Raw genomic sequence first — 16,903 nt, 5'->3', positions numbered from 1 at the left:
GGTCCTGAAACGTCTGCAAGAGTATCAGGGACACCACATTTTTCCTCCTCCTCTCCCCCCTTTCCAGGACTGATGACATTCCCTAGTTGGGTCGTGAAACGTCTGCGAGAAAACCACCAAACGAAGGACCTCACAGCTCCGCTATTCTATTAATTCGAAGTCCCTGAATTCGGCACGAGAAACAAAGAGAGAGAGAAAAATAAAAGCGGATTTCACCGGGTCAGACCTTCACTTTGTCGGCCGGCGCTCCATCCGCGTCTGTCTCCATCTTCTCCTCTTCAGATCCATCTACATGGAGAGGAAAACCAATGGTTTAAGAGCCAGAAGACCTCAAAGCAACGGGAAGGGGTTATCGATCACGCCGGATGGACGGAAGCTGGCCTCACACGGCGCCAATAAATCAAGAACACCCCGCAGATCCGTCGTCAAAAGCGGCCCTAAACGTTCAACCTCAACGTTGCCTCGCTGCAACCTTCCAAGGAGAGGGAGAATTAAAAAGGCGGGAATGGACAAAAACGAGCCCAAAAATTGTCCCGTGAAGTTGGCCCCCTTCGACGCGCGCTCTGGCCGTTGTCAAAAGCGAAGCCCTGCGTTTTTGTTTTTTTTTTTGGAAACTTTGCAAACCGGTCGTAAAATGGGGCCAAACTCGCTGAACAAAATGTCTCCCCTTAAGGAGCTGAAACGTTGGACGATGCAGAGTGGGTTAAATGCGGCCCAACTGTTGCAGAGAGAAGGATGATCTACGGGTGGTCCTCAACGTACGGCCCAACACTTATGTCGTAAAGCAAGAAAGCTGTGCAGCAAGTTTTTGCCCCACTTTACGACCTTTCGGGTCAACGCTGTTAAGCGGATCGTCGCAGACGTTACACTGGTAACGACGTTGTTAAGTGAGTCTGGCTCCCCCCCCTTGACTTTGCACAGTCCGAAGGTCGCAAAAGGGGATCACAGGACATGAAAAGCATCGTAAATTCGAGTCAGCGTCCAAATTTTGATCGCATGACTCTGGGGATATTGGTTTTCTGAAAGCCGGGGGGGCGGTTATAATTATTTTCTAGTAGAATAGAATACAGAATATGGAATAGAATAGAGAATATAAAATAGAATTGAATTAATAGAATAGTATAGAATATGCAACAGAATATAGAATATAAAATAGAATAAACAAATAGAATAGAATTAATAGAATAGAATAGAATATAGACTAGACTAGACTACAGAATAGAATAGAACATAGAATATGGAACAGAATATGGAATATAAAATAGAATAGAATTAATAGAATAGAATAGAATATAGAATAAAAAAATAGAATAGAATTAATAGAATAGAATAGAACAGAATACAGACTAGAATAGAATAGAATATAGAATAGAACAGAATACAGAACAGAATAGAATATAGAATATGGAACAGAATATGGAACATAAAATAGAATTAATAGAATAGAATATAGAATATGGAACAGAATATAGAATATAAAATAGAATAAAAAAATAGAATAGAATTAATAGAATAGAATATAGAATAGAATAGTATATAGAATATAAAATAGAATAGAATAGAATACAGAATAGAATAGAATATAGAATATGGAACAGAATATGGAATATAAAATAGAATAGAATTAATAGAATAGAATAGAATATAGAACAGAATATAGAATATAAAATAGAATAAAAAAATAGAATAGAATTAATAGAATAGAATAGAACAGAATACAGACTAGAATAGAATAGAATATAGAATAGAACAGAATACAGAACAGAATAGAATATAGAATATGGAACAGAATATGGAACATAAAATAGAATTAATAGAATAGAATATATAATATGGAACAGAATATAGAATATAAAATAGAATAAAAAAATAGAATAGAATTAATAGAATAGAATATAGAATAGAATAGTATATAGAATATAAAATAGAATAGAATACAGAATAGAATAGAATATAGAATATGGAACAAGATATGGAATATAAAATAGAATATAATTAATAGAATAGAATAGAATACAGAATAGAATAGAATATAGAATATGGAATAGAATGGGATATAGAATATAGACTAGAATAGAATATAGACTAGAATGGAATAGAATAGAATAGAATAGAATAGATGTTGGAATAGAACAGAACAGAATAGATATTGGAATAGAATAGAATAGAATATAGGCTAGAATGCAATAGAATAGAATGGAATATAGAATAGAAAATATGAAATGGAATAAATAGAATAGAAAAATGCTTTTATTGTCCCTTTAAATGTCTGTCTGAAAGGCAAAATCCCAACCTTAAAAAACCAGGGGGGGGGAGCGGGAGAAGGGTAGAGATTAATGCAAATCAAATGTGTTTTATGCGTAATTTTTTTTAAAAAACCGCCATAATTTATAGGCCAGCGTCTGAACGCCCTGGAAGAACTAAACAGGGCTAACTAAGGAATTGCCGCCTGACGCTGTAAAATCAGTTAATTAGGTATATAAAACTCTCCCGTTGATTAATTGGGAAGCCACACGGCGTTCGGAAAACGACGATACGGATGACGTTCGATGTAAAATACGGGCTCCGTCAGCGAAGGTGCCGGGATTCTTCGTGTCCCATCATGCACAGAAAGGATCCTCGATTTAGGACAGCTCGGAAATGACAACGGCACGGAAAAAGAAGCGACTTGAGGACCGTTTCCCCCTCTTAACGACCGTCGCGGGATCCCCGTGGTCGCGGGATCCAAGTTCGGGCGCGTGGCAGCTCACTCGTATTTGTTACGGTTTTGTAACGTCCCAAAGGGGGGAGTGTGTGACGTGATCCCCCGGTTTGCGATCCTCTGACCAGCAGGAAGCCAGATCCACTTAACAACTTCAGGGATTCACTGAGCAAGGGTGGGAAAAGAGGTCGTAAAAGGGGGCAAAACAGAAGAAATGTCTCAAGTACAGAAATTTCATTTCTTTTCTTACTTTCCTTTTCACCTTTCTTTTTCTTCTTTTGCTTTCTTTCTTTCCTGCCGGCTTTCTTTCCTTTTTCCTTCCTTCTGTCTTCTTTCTTCCTTTCTTTTCTTTCCTTCCTTCCTGCTCTTTTCTTTCTTCTTTCCTTTTTTGTCCTTCTCTTTCTTTCTCCTTCCTTCCTTCTTTTCTTTCTTTTTTCTCTACTTCCTGCTCTTTTTTTGTCTTTCCTTCCAGCTTTCTTTCTTCTTTCCTTTCTCACTTTCTTTTTTTCTTCTTCCTTCCTGCCCTTCCCTTTCTTTTTCTCGTTCCTTCCTTCTTTCTTTTTTCTCTACTTCCTGCGCTTTCTTTTCTTTGTCTTTCTTTCTTTCCCTATCTTCATTCTCTCTCCTTCCTTCTTTCTCTTTCTGTCCTTCCTTCCTTCCTTTTTTCCCTTCCTTCTTTGTTTTCTCTCTACTTCCTGCTTTGTTTTTTTCGGTCTTTCCTTCCTGCTTTCTTTCTTCTTTCCTTTCTCCTTCCTTCTTTCTTTCTCTTGTCCTTCCTTCCTGCCCTTCCTTCCTTTCTTTTTCTCCTTCCTTCCTTCTTTCTTTTTTCTCTACTTCCTGCTTTCTTTTTGTCTTTCCTTTCTCTCTCCTTCCATCTTTCTTTGTCCTTCCTTCCTTTTTCTCCTTCCTTCTTTTTTTCTCTACTTCCTACTCTTTCCTTCTTTTTCTTTCTTTCCTTCCTTCCTGCTTTTTCGTCATTCCTTTTCTTTCTCTCGCCTTCCTTCCTTTCACTTTCTTTTCCTTCCTTTTCTCTCTCTCTCTCTCTCTCTCTTTCCTTTCTTTCTCTTTCTTCTTTTTAAGTATCATTTAGTCAAAACAACTTTGTCTGCTCATCTGCTCCCCCCCCAAGCCATCAATCCCACCCGCTAATTCCGGTCTCATGCACACACTTAAGAAAATTGCAACGGCAGCTTTTGAGGATGGGTGTGTGAGAGGGGGGGAAGGAGAGACAGAGAGAGAGAGAGGGGGAGGAAGGGAGAGAGAGGGAGGGAGGGAGGGAGAAAGACACAGGGAGATGGAGGGAGGGAGAGAGAGAGGGAGGAGGGAGAGAGAGAGGGAGGGAGACACAGAGAGGGAGGGAGAGAGACAGAGAGGGAGGGAGAGAGAGACAGAGGGAGGCAGGGACGGAGAGAGAGGGGGGGAGGAAGGGAGAGAGAGAGAGGGAGGGAGAGAGACAGAGGAGAGGGAGGGAGAGACAGAGAGAGAGGGAGGGAGAGAGGGAGAGAGGAGAGAGAGAGAGAGAGAGAGGAGAGAGAGGAGGAGGAGGGAGGGATGGAGAGAGGGGGGAAGAAGGGAGAGGGAGGGGGAAAGACACAGGGAGATGGAGGGAGGGAGAGAGAGAAAGAGAGAGGGAGGGAGAGACAGAGGGAGGGAGACACAGAGAGGGAGGGACAGAGAGAGGGAGAGAGGGAGGGAGAGAGACAGGGAGAGGGAGGGACACAGAGAGGGAGGCAGGGAGACACAGAGAGGGAGGCAGGGACGGAGAAAGAGGGGGGGAGGAAGGGAGAGAGAGAGAGGGAGGGAGGGAGAAAGACACAGGGAGATGGAGGGAGGGAGAGAGACAGAGAGAGAGGGAGGGAAAGACAGAGAGGGAGGGAGAGACAGAGAGAGGGAGAGAGACAGGGAGAGGGAAGGACAGAGAGAGGGAGGGAGGGACAGAGAGAGAGAGGGGAGAGGAAGGGAGAGAGAGAGAGGGAGGGAGAAAGACACAGGGAGATGGAGGGAGAGAGAGAGACAGAGGGAGGGGGAGAGAGAGAGAGGGAGGGAGAGAGACACAGAGAGGGAGGGAGAAAGAGAGAGGGAGGGAGACAGAGGGAGGGAGGGACGGAGAGAGGGGGGAGGAAGGGAGAGAGAGAGGGAGTGAGAAAGACACAGGGAGATGGAGGGAGGGAGAGAGACAGAGAGGGAGGGAGGGAAAGATAGAGAGAGGGAGAGAGGGAGAGAGGGAGGGAGACACAGAGAGGGAGGAAGAGGGAGGGAGAGGGAGGGATGGAGAGAGAGAGGGGGGAGGAAGGGGGAGAGAGGGAGGGAGGAAGAAACAGGGAGAGAGACAGAGAGAGAGGGAGGGAGACACAGAGAGGGAGGAAGAGGGAGGGAGAGGGAGGGATGGAGAGAGAGAGGGGGGAGGAAGGGGGAGAGAGGGAGGGAGGAAGAAACAGGGAGAGAGACAGAGAGAGAGGGAGGGAGACACAGAGAGGGAGGGAGAGACAGAGAGAGGGAGAGAGACAGAGAGGGAGGGAGACAGAGAGAGGGAGAGAGGGAGGGAGAGAGAGACAGAGAAGGAGGGAGGGACAGAGAGACAGAGGGAGGCACAGAGAAGGAGAGACAGAGAGAGAGGGAGGGAGAGAGAGACAGAGAGAGGGAGGGAGGCACAGAGAAGGAGGGAGGGAGAGACAGAGAGGGAGGGAGAGAGAGACAGAGAGAGGGAGGGAGGCACAGAGAGGGAGGGAGGGAGAGAGGGACAGAGAGGGAGAGACCGAGACCAAGAATGGAGTCGCATTTCAAGGAGAGGCTGACCTCTCCTAGGACTTTCCCATTCACGTCACAATCGCATGACTGACAACGGCCGGGATTCCCCAAACCACCGGGGCGAGAAGAGTCATAAAATGGGGGGCGAATCTGAGTTAACGGCCGTCCCGCTGAGCCACGGGATGGTCGTCGTTAAGTCGAGGACTAGCTGTAGACGCGGAGGCTCTAGTGAGGAACCCCACCGGGCGCGGATCACCGCGCAGCACCTCCAGCCGAGCGTCTGTTCTCGTCACGTCGTCACGTCCCCGACACCTTTCTAATTTTAGCCCCAGCTCAGCGCCTGCTACTACGTTTCTCAGCGCTGCTCATTCATCTGGAAAATGCATCCCGAAGGGGTGGATTTTTTCTTTTCCTTTTCACAGCTCTCTCCAGCAACGAGAAATGAAAGGACTCTTTTTTTGGGGGGGGGGGGAATAGATGACGCTCCGCTATTCAGCTTGTCCCCCCCGCTCGCTCGGGACCAAGCCCAACGCGCCTGGCGCCTTTCCGGGGGAAGCTTTCTCGACGCGCCACCCTTGCCGATCACCGAGTGACACGACTCCATTGAGCAGATGGAAGGACCATCGGATTTTGCCCTCATTTATTGCATTGGTCCCCAATAAATATAGATCACAGTAGGTGGCTAATAGGAGTTGCGTAAGTTATTTTTCCTTTGTTTGTTTTTTTTTAAATCAGGCTTGAAAAGGAAGCGGAGAGGCGAGTGGGAGTTCTAGTACAGCTTTAGGCATGAAACACCAGAAGACGGTGAGTTCTAGTCCTGCCTTAAGCATGAAGGCCAGCTGGGCGACTTTGGGCCAATCGCCAGGAGACGGTGAGTTCTAGTCCCGCCTTAGGCATGAAGGCCAGCTGGGCGAATTTGGGCCAATCGCCAGGAGACGGTGAGTTCTAGTCCCGCCTTAGGCATGAAGGCCAGCTGGGCGACTTTGGGCCAATCGCCAGGAGACGGTGAGTTCTAGTCCCGCCTTAGGCATGAAGGCCAGCTGGGCGACTTTGGGCCAATCGCCAGGAGACGGTGAGTTCTAGTCCTGCCTTAGGCGTGAAAGCCAGCTGTGTTTTTCTGGGCCAGTCCCTCTTTTTCTCATCCCAACCCTCCTCACAGGGTTGATGTCGTGGGGAATACAGGAGCAGAAAATGAAAGGTCTGTCTGCCGACTTCAGTTACTTATAAAATCAGAAAGCCAGATCAAAAGAAATCAACGATGATATCTATCTATCTATATCTATCCATCCATCATCTCTCTATCATTGTCTATCAACCATCTATCCTATCTATCTATCTATCTATCTATCTATCTATCTATCTATCTATCCATTGTTATCTATCCATCCATCTATTGTCTATCATTGTCAGTCTGTCTATCTATCTATCTATCTATCTATCTATCTATCTATCTATCCATCCATCCATCCTATTGTCTATCATCTCTCTATCACTGTCTATCATCTATCTATCTATCTATCTATCTATCTATCTATCTATCTATCTATCTATCTATCTATCTATCGTCCATCCATCGATCGTATCTATCTATCCATTATCATCGTCTGTCTGTCTGTCTGTCTGTCTATCTATCTATCTATCTATCCATCCATCCATCCTATTGTCTATCATCTCTCTATCACTGTCTATCATCTATCTATCTATCTATCTATCTATCTATCTATCTATCTATCTATCTATCGTCCATCCATCGATCGTATCTATCTATCCATTATCATCGTCTGTCTGTCTGTCTGTCTGTCTATCTATCTATCTATCTATCCATCCATCCATCCTATTGTCTATCATCTCTCTATCACTGTCTATCATCTATCTATCTATCTATCTATCTATCTATCTATCTATCTATCTATCTATCTATCTATCTATCTATCGTCCATCCATCGATCGTATCTATCTATCCATTATCATCGTCTGTCTGTCTGTCTGTCTGTCTGTCTGTCTATCTATCTATCTATCTATCTATCTATCTATCTATCTATCTATCTATCTATCTATCTATCTATCTATCCATCCATCCTATTGTCTATCATCTCTCTATCACTGTCTATCTATCTATCTATCTATCTATCTATCTATCTATCTATCTATCTATCTATCTATCTATCTATCTCATCCATCGTATCTTTCTATCCATCCACCTATTTTTATCATCTATCGTCTATCAACTCTCCATCCATCAATCCATTGTATCCATCTATCTATCCATTTGTATTATCTCTCTATCGTCTATCAACACACACTCTCTCTCTCTCTCCATCGATCCGAAAGCCAGATCAAAAGAAATCAAGGAGGACAACGGTTCGACAGCCTTGCAAGTCCTTATGGGGCCGAGCCTAATTAAGCTAAGCTAATTAAGACACCCTACCCCACAGGCATTCCCGATCCTTCTCCGAATCATCCCTACAACAATCATCCGCGCAACCGGGATAAAGCGTCAGCCAGGGCTTAGCGGCTCAGCCGTGCCCCTCACCACCTGTGTGACAGCTGGCCGGGCGCCTCATTTGGCTTCCAGACTAAGAGGCCTCCTGGGGTGTCGGCTTGTGGATTGTCGGTCGTATCAAGACGACGAGGACGTGCTGGCGACGTGGGCTTTGGAGGAGCTGTGGGTGGCGGCTTTTCCTGCTCGAGCAGGGGGTTGGACTAGATGACCTCCCGGGTCCCTTCCAACTCTGTCATTCCGCGATTCTGTCAGGGTCTCCGGCTCGAGCAGGGGGTTGGACTAGATGACCTCTTGGGTCCCTTCCAACTCTGTCATTCCGCGAATCTGTCAGGGTCTCCGGCTCGAGCAGGGGGCTGGACTAGATGACCTCCCGGGTCCCTTCCAACTCTGTCATTCCGCGATTCTGTCAGGGTTTCCGGCTTGAGCAGGGGGCTGGACTAGATGACCTCTGAGGTCCCTCCCAACTCTGCTATTCTGGGAGGATGCAAAGTCTGGAAGAGACCTCCAATTCAACTGCTGGACTGGGGGGGGGGGCTTTGATGGGAAGCGGAGGGGTCGCCACCCCCAAAAATACACCTCCCGGGAGAAGAACCACGTCAATCAATCAATCAGTCCCATCAGCCTATCTCAACGCTGTCCACCTGGCGAGAATCCTTGGAAATAATTTTCCGGTTTCCCGCAAGACGGCTGCACGGGAGATCACCGCAAAAACGCGAAAAGCTCTCAACACAATTTCTAAACCTTGCACAAGCGACAAGGGGCGATGTTTGCGGCCGCAGCCAAGCCGCCGTACGACGTCCGCAAAAGTGGCGACCTGTCAAAACTTTTCCCGCCGCGGGAAGTTCGGACGTTCTTGCGGCACACACGACGCTCGAACGAAAAGCAAATTTAAATTTGGTCTTCCATCCGAGAAGGGCTGCTTTGAGAAGTGCCTCAAACAGTCCCTTTATCATTGGAGCTGCTTCTCGTGCGCGATTTTATGAAGGTTTTTTTTTAACTCCCCTCCCACCCTCATTGGCTGTGAAGTGAACTTCGCGACCGATTTTGCTGCCGTTGTTAAGTGTCCAAATTACGATTACGGGACCGCAGGGATGCTGGCACGGTCGTTAAAAGTCTGAACCAAGGGTCACGAGTCACTGCAACGGACGCTCTGTGTGAAAAACGAAGCCACTATCGGTCGTTGCCGTTGGGACGGTCGCGAAACCCGCGGCCATAAGTCGAAGACGACCTACTCAGGACATACTCAACCGTCAACGCTGGGGAACTTACCGGCTTTCTCGGGATCGTCGTCGGCCGTTCCGGCGATGCAGCTACTCTCCAGGCCGTAGGTGGGGTCCACTTTCCCCGAAATACGGGCGGCTTCCTGGACCTTCTTGATGTGGGCCTCCACCAGCTCCAGAGGGACTTCCTCCCGGACGCGGGAAAATTCCTCTGTCGGAAGTAGAGTCAGAAAATAAAGCCGAGATGTTAGAAATTTGCGGGAAAGGTTTTCCGCAATCGCGGTCGAGGGCAGAAGTGGATGTTCACAGAAATCTTTTCTGCAATCGCGATCGAGTTGGCTCATGAACCATCTGCAAGGAAAACCACCCAGCTCAGTGGCCACCAAGGACTCCACAGTCCTTCCTTCCTTCCTTTCCTCTCTTCCTTCCTTCCTTCCTTCTCCTCTTTCTTCTTCCTTTTCCTCCTCCCCCTCCTTCCTTCTAGCACTGATGACGTTCCCTAGTTGGGTCATGAAACGTCTACAAGGAAAACCAGAGACCCCCAAGGACCCCACAGTCCTTCCTTCCTTCCTTCCTTCCTTCCTTCCTTCCTTCCTTCCTTCCTTCCCTCCCTCTCTTCCTTCCTTCTCCTCTTTCTTCTTCCTCTTCCTCCTCCTTCCTTCTAGCACTGATGACGTCCCCTAGTTGGGTCATGAAACGTCTACAAGGAAAACCAGAGACCCCCAAGGACCCCACAGTCCGTCCGTCCGTCCTTCCTTCCTTCCTTCCTTCCTTCCTTCCTTCCCTCCCTCTCTTCCTTCCTTCTCCTCTTTCTTCTTCCTCTTCCTCCTCCCCCTCCTTCCTTCTAGCACTGATGACGTCCCCTAGTTGGGTCATGAAACGTCTACAAGGAAAACCAGAGACCCCCAAGGACCCCACAGTCCTTCCTTCCTTCCTTCCTTCCTTCCTTCCTTCCTTCCTTCCTTCCTTCCTTCCTTCCTTCCTTCCTTCCCATCTTCTTCTTCTTCCTCCCCCTCCTTCTCCTTCCTTCTAGCACTGATGACGTTCCCACGACAAGCCCAGATGGAAACGCCAACGACGTCATACGTTGTGTGTGTGTGTGTTTAGGAGGGGGGGGGGAACATCGTACCTAATGCTGCTTTGGCTGCGGCCGACGCCACCCGAGGGTCCACCACGGAGGCGAGGAAGGCCACGGTGCTCATGACCGGATTGCCGGACTGGCTGAAGGGGATGGGCTGGTACGCCAAGGGGCCCAGCGAGGCGTCCGAGTTCTCCAGGTAAGGGTCTTCGATGGGAAGCCGGAGAAAATGGAGGATGCACTCGTCCTGGGTGCGACTGCCGACGTGCTCGGAGACTTTGTTCCAATCGTCCTTGTACATCTCCAGCGCCTGGGCGAGGGGAGAAGAAAAACGGGTGTCAACGGGCAGACAAAGACACACACGCCGGCATCGCGTCGGAACTCCCGTCTTCCGACGCAGGTGGTCCTCGACGTTACCACAGCACTGGGAAAAAACAAAGGGACCAGTTTGAGACACTTGCGCCCGTGGGCTTAGAATTCAGACGCTTGGAATTTTATTCGTATTTACGACGGTCGCAGAGTTCCAGGGTCACGTGACTGAAAAGCAGACGCTTGGCAAGCGACTCGTATTTATGACGGTTGCAGCATCCCAGGGTCACATGATCAAAATTCAGACCCTTGGCAGCTGACTCGTATTTATGACGGTCGCAGTGTCCCAGGGTCACATAAGTTAACTTCAGAGGCTTGGCAACTGACTCGTATTGATGACGGTCGCAGTGTCCTGGGGTGACGTGATCCTCTTTTCTGACCTTCTGGCCAGCAAAATGAACGGGGGGGGGGGTGATCTGCTTAATGACCGCATAGCTTACTTTAACAACTGCAGGGATGCCGTTAAGAACCGCATGGGAAGAAAGTTCGTCAAACGGGGCAAAATGGACTTTAAGGAGTGTGTCGCTTCGCAACGTACATTTGGGGGCTCCGCGGTGGTCGTAAAGCCAAGGACTACCTGTATTGATTACTGCAAAGAAGAAAAGCACGTCGTAGAAATGAAAAAAAACACAACAAAAACTGAAATTGGATCGACGTGTCCGGAATTCTAATGCAAAACAACCTCATTTTCCACCCCCTAAAAAGGAATTTTATATTTATGGAGAATAAAAGGTATTTATTTAGCGTACAGTGTATCATACATAGACTTGCAATAGATATTTCCCTTTCACCTAAAAGCAGAGTACAACCATTCAGTGTGACTTGTGACCCTTTTTCACACTTAACGACTGCTGGGGTGGATCAAAATCCAGACACTTGGCCACTGACTCGTATTTAAGATGGGTGTTGCGCCATCGCGCCGTCAACGGAACCCCTTTTGCAACTTCTGACCAGCAATGTCGGATTCACTCAAATGACCGCGCGGCTAACTTAACAAATGCAACAATCTGCTTAACAACAGCGACGGGAAAAGTTGTCCAGTGAGGCCAAACTGCCTTAACCAATGTTTCCCTGAGCGACGTTAAGTTTTGGGTGTAAAGTCGAGGACTAGCCGTAAAATGAAACGCCGTCCTCGACTCACGAACAGAATTCAGCCCGAAATATTTCCGTCGCTAAGCGAGACGTTTGTTGAGTGACTTGCACTCTGTTTTCTAATCTTTCTCGCCGGGGTTGTTAAGTGAGTCCCTGCGGTTGTTAAATGAATCTGGATCCCTGCTTGTCGGCAACGTTGCAAAACGGGATTGCGTGAACCCCTCCGCCGGACGCTGCAACGGTCGTAAATCTGAGTCAGTGGCCAAGTGTCTGAATTTTGATCCCCAAGACCACTGGGATGCTCCAACAGCTGTTAAGTGTGAAACATTTGTGTGAAGACACCCAAGTCCCTCGTTGTAACTCGGAACGGACACTAAGCGAGCGATTGTAAGTCCTTCTAAGTATGTGCCTGACTTTACGGGGGATCAAGTCACTCCAGATTTACTTCACGGTGGATTTTCATTGGGCAGGCCCAACTGAGCTCCTTGGGCAGAATTCGATTCGGGGACCCGAAACCGGGAAGAGACGGGTGAGTTCCAGTTCTGCCTTAGGCATCCTCCAGTCACTAACGCTCAGCTGGAGGAAGGAGGCAATGGCAAGAAAACTTGGGGGGGGGGCTCCTCCAAGGATGAGGAAGAGGAGGAGTGAGGCAGGGAGGATGCAGGAGGAGGAGAACGATGGAGGTGGAGGAAGAGGAGGGAAGGAGCAGAAGGGAGGGAAGGAGGAGGAAAAGACAGAGTGGAAGGAAGGGGGAGGAGGAGCAGGAGGATAAAAAATGGAGGAAGGACGAAGAGAAAATAGTAACAATAACAACAATAATAATGAGGAGGAGGAAGAGAAGGAGGAATAATAAGGAGAAGGAAGAAGAGATGGAGGAAGAGAAGAGAAGAGGGGATGGAGAGGGAGGACCAAGCGATGGAGGAGAAAATGGAGGAGGAGGAGGAAGAAGCAGAAGAGGCAGACGCAAGGGAAGGAGAAGATGGAAAAGTTGGGAGGAGGAGCAGGAACAGCAGCCTTTGGGAAAGAGCCAATCGGGAAGGCCTGCTCTGCTGTTGCCCTGGCAACAGGAGTCCTGTCTCCATGTGGTTTCCACCCCCCCCCCAAAGTTCAGCCTGGATTGGAGGTGGCTTCTCTCCTTTCCCTCCCAGCTTTCTTCCGTCATTTCACCCCACTCCCTTTTCCTCTCTTCCCCGCCTTCTCCCTCCCCTTCCCTTCCTTCTTTCTCTTCCTTCCTTTCCCTGCCTCCCTCCCCTCCTTCTTCCTTCCTCTTTTCCTTCCTTCCTCCCCCTCTTTTCATCCCCCCTCCCTTTTCTCTCCTTCTCTGCCTCCCTCCCTCCTTCCCCGCCTTTCCGTCCTTCCTTCTTTCCCTCCCTCCCTTTCTCTTCCTTTTCCTGCCTCCTTCCGTCTTTTCCCTTCTCCCTCGTCTCCTGCTTTTCCTTCCTTCTTTTCTCTCCCTCCCTTTTCCTTCCTTCTCTCCTTCTCTTCCTTTCTTCCCTCCCTTTCCCGTCTTCATTTTCTCCCTCCCTCCCCTTCCTTCCCCCAAGTCCTTCTCCTCCTTTTCTCCTTCCTTTCTTCCTTCCCTTCTCCTTCCTTCCTTTTCCTGCCTCCCTCCTTTTTCCTTCCTTCCTTCCTCCTCCCTCCTTCCATCTTTTTTCCTTCTCCCTCCTTCCTCCCTGCCTTTCCTTTTCTCCCTCCCTCTTTTCCTCCCTCCTTCCATCTTTTCTCTCCTTCTCCCTTCCTTCCTCCCTGCCTTTCCTTCCTTCTTCCCTCTCTCTTCTCTCCTTCCTTTGTTTTTTCCTTCCTTCCATCTTCCTCCCACCCTTCCTTCTCTTCATCTCTCCCTCCCTTTTCCTTTCTTCCCTCCTCCCTCCTTGCCTCCCTTTCCCCTCTTCCTCCCTCCCTCCCTCCCTTTCCCTTCTTCCTTTCTATCTTCTTCCTTCCCTTTCCCTTCCTCCTTGCTATCTTCCTCCCTCCCTCCTTTTCTCCTTCCTTCCCAAAGATTCCATCTGGGCTGGAATAGCAACGGAGCCGAAATAACCTGCTCAGGCGTGGCTGCCTCTGATCTAACATGCAAGCGGCCGTTCTTCCACCTGTCGGGACTGCAGCAAACCAGGTTCCTCCGCAATCATCCCTCCCACCGTCGCCGCCTAAATCATGAGATCCGGCCCCATTGCGCGGGCCGAACGGACGAGATTTCAACGCTGGGGGAGGGAATGACTCAATCTCTTCTTTCTCTACTTTGTGCCCCCCCCCCGTCTTCTCGACGTCGGAAGACGCTTTCGTTCTCGGCTGCCTCCGCCAATCGTAGGACAAGCCACGATTCCTGGTCAAGACTCCGGATCATAAGCTTGGACGACCAGAAGGGGTGAAATAAGACTGTTTTGGGGGTCGTTCCCAGGTGGAGAATGGAGGGGGGGGAAAGGAAAAAAAAAGAACAACTGAGACGTTAGCCCGACGCTGAAGCAAAGGAAGGTGACCGCCAAATTCAACCGCAACGGACTTGCGACACAACGCGCAACGACGCCAAAGGGGACTCGGGAAGGCTCGCCCGGAAAAGTCGGCGGAAAACTTATGAGGGGATTGACCGCGCCGTTTAGCCACCCTGCCCGCAACGGACGGCACAACCGAGCTCCAAATTTTACGCGGCCGAGGGAGACGTTTGTTTGCCGGCCTCTTTGCGACCGTTCTCGCTGCGGCCGTTAAGCGAAACGCTGCGGCGCAGCACTTCCTGGCTTCGTCAAAAGGGGGGGAAGTCGCCTGATTCCCCACCGGGGACACGCCGAACCCTGTCACAAACATGAGTCGGTGGCCGAAACCGACTGAGTTTGGACCACCGCATCACCGTGCAGGATGCTGCGACGGTCGTTCAGGATGGGAAAACTCAGAGCGGTCACGAAATGAACGGTCGTTCAGTCGAGGACTGCCCGTAGTCCTAGTTCTTCTTCTCGGCCCCCCCTAAATCCTTAATGTTTGACGATTATATATACATTTTTTAAAAAAAATTACCTCAAGCAGAAGAAGAGTCTCTTGTTCGGTCCACTCTCGGCCGGCACTGGCGCTTTTGCTCTGGGAGACAAAAAAATCGGTTTACTGGCTGAGCCGGTGCGAAAGGATGGAAAGGGTTAGGGATGGTTAGGAGAGGCGATCGATTTATCTGTCATCTGTCTGTCAATCCATCCATCCGTCAATCCATCCATCCATCCATGTACCCACCTAAGCTGTCTCTCTCTCATCTATCAGTCTACCAACCAACCTAATCAATCTGTCCATATCTATCTATCTGTCTGTCTATCCACCTAATCTATGTATCCATCAACCCACCCACCTATCTATCATCTACCTACCTACGTATCTATCCATCCATCCATCCAACCAATCCAAGCTATCTCTCCCTCCCATCATCCATGTATCCATCAAGCCATCTAACCAAGCTATCATCTACCTATCTACGTATCTATCCATCCACCCACCCAAGTTATCTCTACCTACCTAAATATCTACTTACCTATCCACTCAAGCTATCATCTACCTTATCTACCTACCTACCTATCCACTCAAGCTCTATCATCTACCTATATATATCTATCCATCCATCCACCTAAGCTATCTATCATCTACCTATCTATCATGTCTATCTGTCCATCAAGTTATCTATGTACCTACCTATCTATCCAGCCACTCAAACTATCTACCTATCTATCCACCCAAAAATATCTACCTACTTAAATATCTCTTGTCTACCTACCTACATATCTACCCACCCACCCAAGCTATCATCTACCTACCTAAACATTTATCATGTCTACCTATCTATATATCTACCCACCCACCCAAGCTATCATCTACCTACCTAAACATTTATCGTGTCTACCTATCTATATATCTACCTACCCACCCAAGCTATCATCTACCTACCTAAACATTTATCGTGTCTACCTATCTATATATCTACCCACCCACCCAAGCTATCATCTACCTACCTAAACATTTATCGTGTCTATCTATATATCTACCCACCCACCCAAGCTATCTACCTACCTAAACATTTATCGTGTCTACCTATCTATATATCTACCCACCCACCCAAGCTATCATCTACCTACCTAAACATTTATCGTGTCTATCTATATATCTACCTACCCACCCAAGCTATCATCTACCTACCTAAACATTTATCGTGTCTACCTATCTATATATCTACCCACCCACCCAAGCTATCATCTACCTACCTAAACATTTATCGTGTCTACCTATCTATATATCTACCCACCCACCCAAGCTATCATCTACCTACCTAAACATTTATCGTGTCTACCTATCTATATATCTACCCACCCACCCAAGCTATCTACCTACCTAATCGACTGCCTGTTTGAAGCTATCATTACCTACCTAAATATCTAATCGTCTGTCTACTACCTATCTACCCATCCACCCACCTATCATCTACCTACCTAAACATCATCTGTCTACCTACCTACCCATCCACCCACTATCTATACCTAAACATTTATCGTCTGTCTACCTATCTACCCATCCATCATCTACCTACCTAAACATCATGCTTGTCTACCTACTTACCCATCCACCCACCTATCTACTTATCTAAACATTTATCGTCTGTCTACCTATCTACCCACCCACCCATCACTTACCTACCTAAACATTGTGTTTGTCTACCTACTTACCCATCCACCCACCTATCCACTTACCTAAACATTTATCGTGTCTACCTATCTACCCATCCACCCACCTATCTACCTACCTAAACATTTATCGTGTGTACCTATCTACCCATCCACCCATCATCTACCTAACTAAACATCGTGTCCGTCACCTATCTACCCATCCAGCCACCTAAGCTATCATCTACCTACCTATCTAAACTATCTATCCACCTACCTAAGCTCTATCATCTACCTATCTACTTACCAATGTATCCATCCATCCATCCATTCATGCACCCACCCACCCACTATTTTCTCTCTCTCTCTCTCTCTCTCTCTCTCTCTCTCTCTCTCTCTCTCAACCCTCCATCCATCCATCCACTTTAGAGACTGACCATCTCCCTCTCCGAGCGATTCTGAGTTAACAGTTCATTATGGAAAAGAGAGCCATTTTCTACACCGGCCCTTTCAGCCTGTGGCTCATCCTCCGAGATCATCCACTCTCTCCACCTCCGCGCCACTTCC

The 16,903-nt window shown here is 48.0% G+C and overlaps 1 protein-coding gene across 1 annotated transcript in view; it reads right to left on the bottom strand.

Moving 5' to 3' along the window:
- The window catches only part of SMARCC1 (SWI/SNF related, matrix associated, actin dependent regulator of chromatin subfamily c member 1), a 75,220-nt gene that overhangs the window by 21,287 nt on the left and 37,030 nt on the right, over positions 1-16,903 (bottom strand). The window contains exons 19-22 of the mRNA XM_039369574.1: positions 14,718-14,777; positions 10,302-10,560; positions 9,222-9,383; positions 227-288 (exon numbers count right to left, since the gene is read on the bottom strand). Of these exons, the coding sequence (XP_039225508.1) occupies positions 227-288; positions 9,222-9,383; positions 10,302-10,560; positions 14,718-14,777 (543 nt within the window). The remainder of the gene's footprint in view (positions 1-226; positions 289-9,221; positions 9,384-10,301; positions 10,561-14,717; positions 14,778-16,903) is intronic.

The sequence above is a fragment of the Crotalus tigris genome, unplaced genomic scaffold, assembly GCF_016545835.1.
Source record: "Crotalus tigris isolate CLP2741 ecotype Arizona unplaced genomic scaffold, ASM1654583v1 scf7180000021169.355214, whole genome shotgun sequence".
Classification (NCBI taxonomy): domain Eukaryota; kingdom Metazoa; phylum Chordata; class Lepidosauria; order Squamata; family Viperidae; genus Crotalus; species Crotalus tigris.
This window is presented reverse-complemented; position numbering and strand designations above follow the sequence as displayed.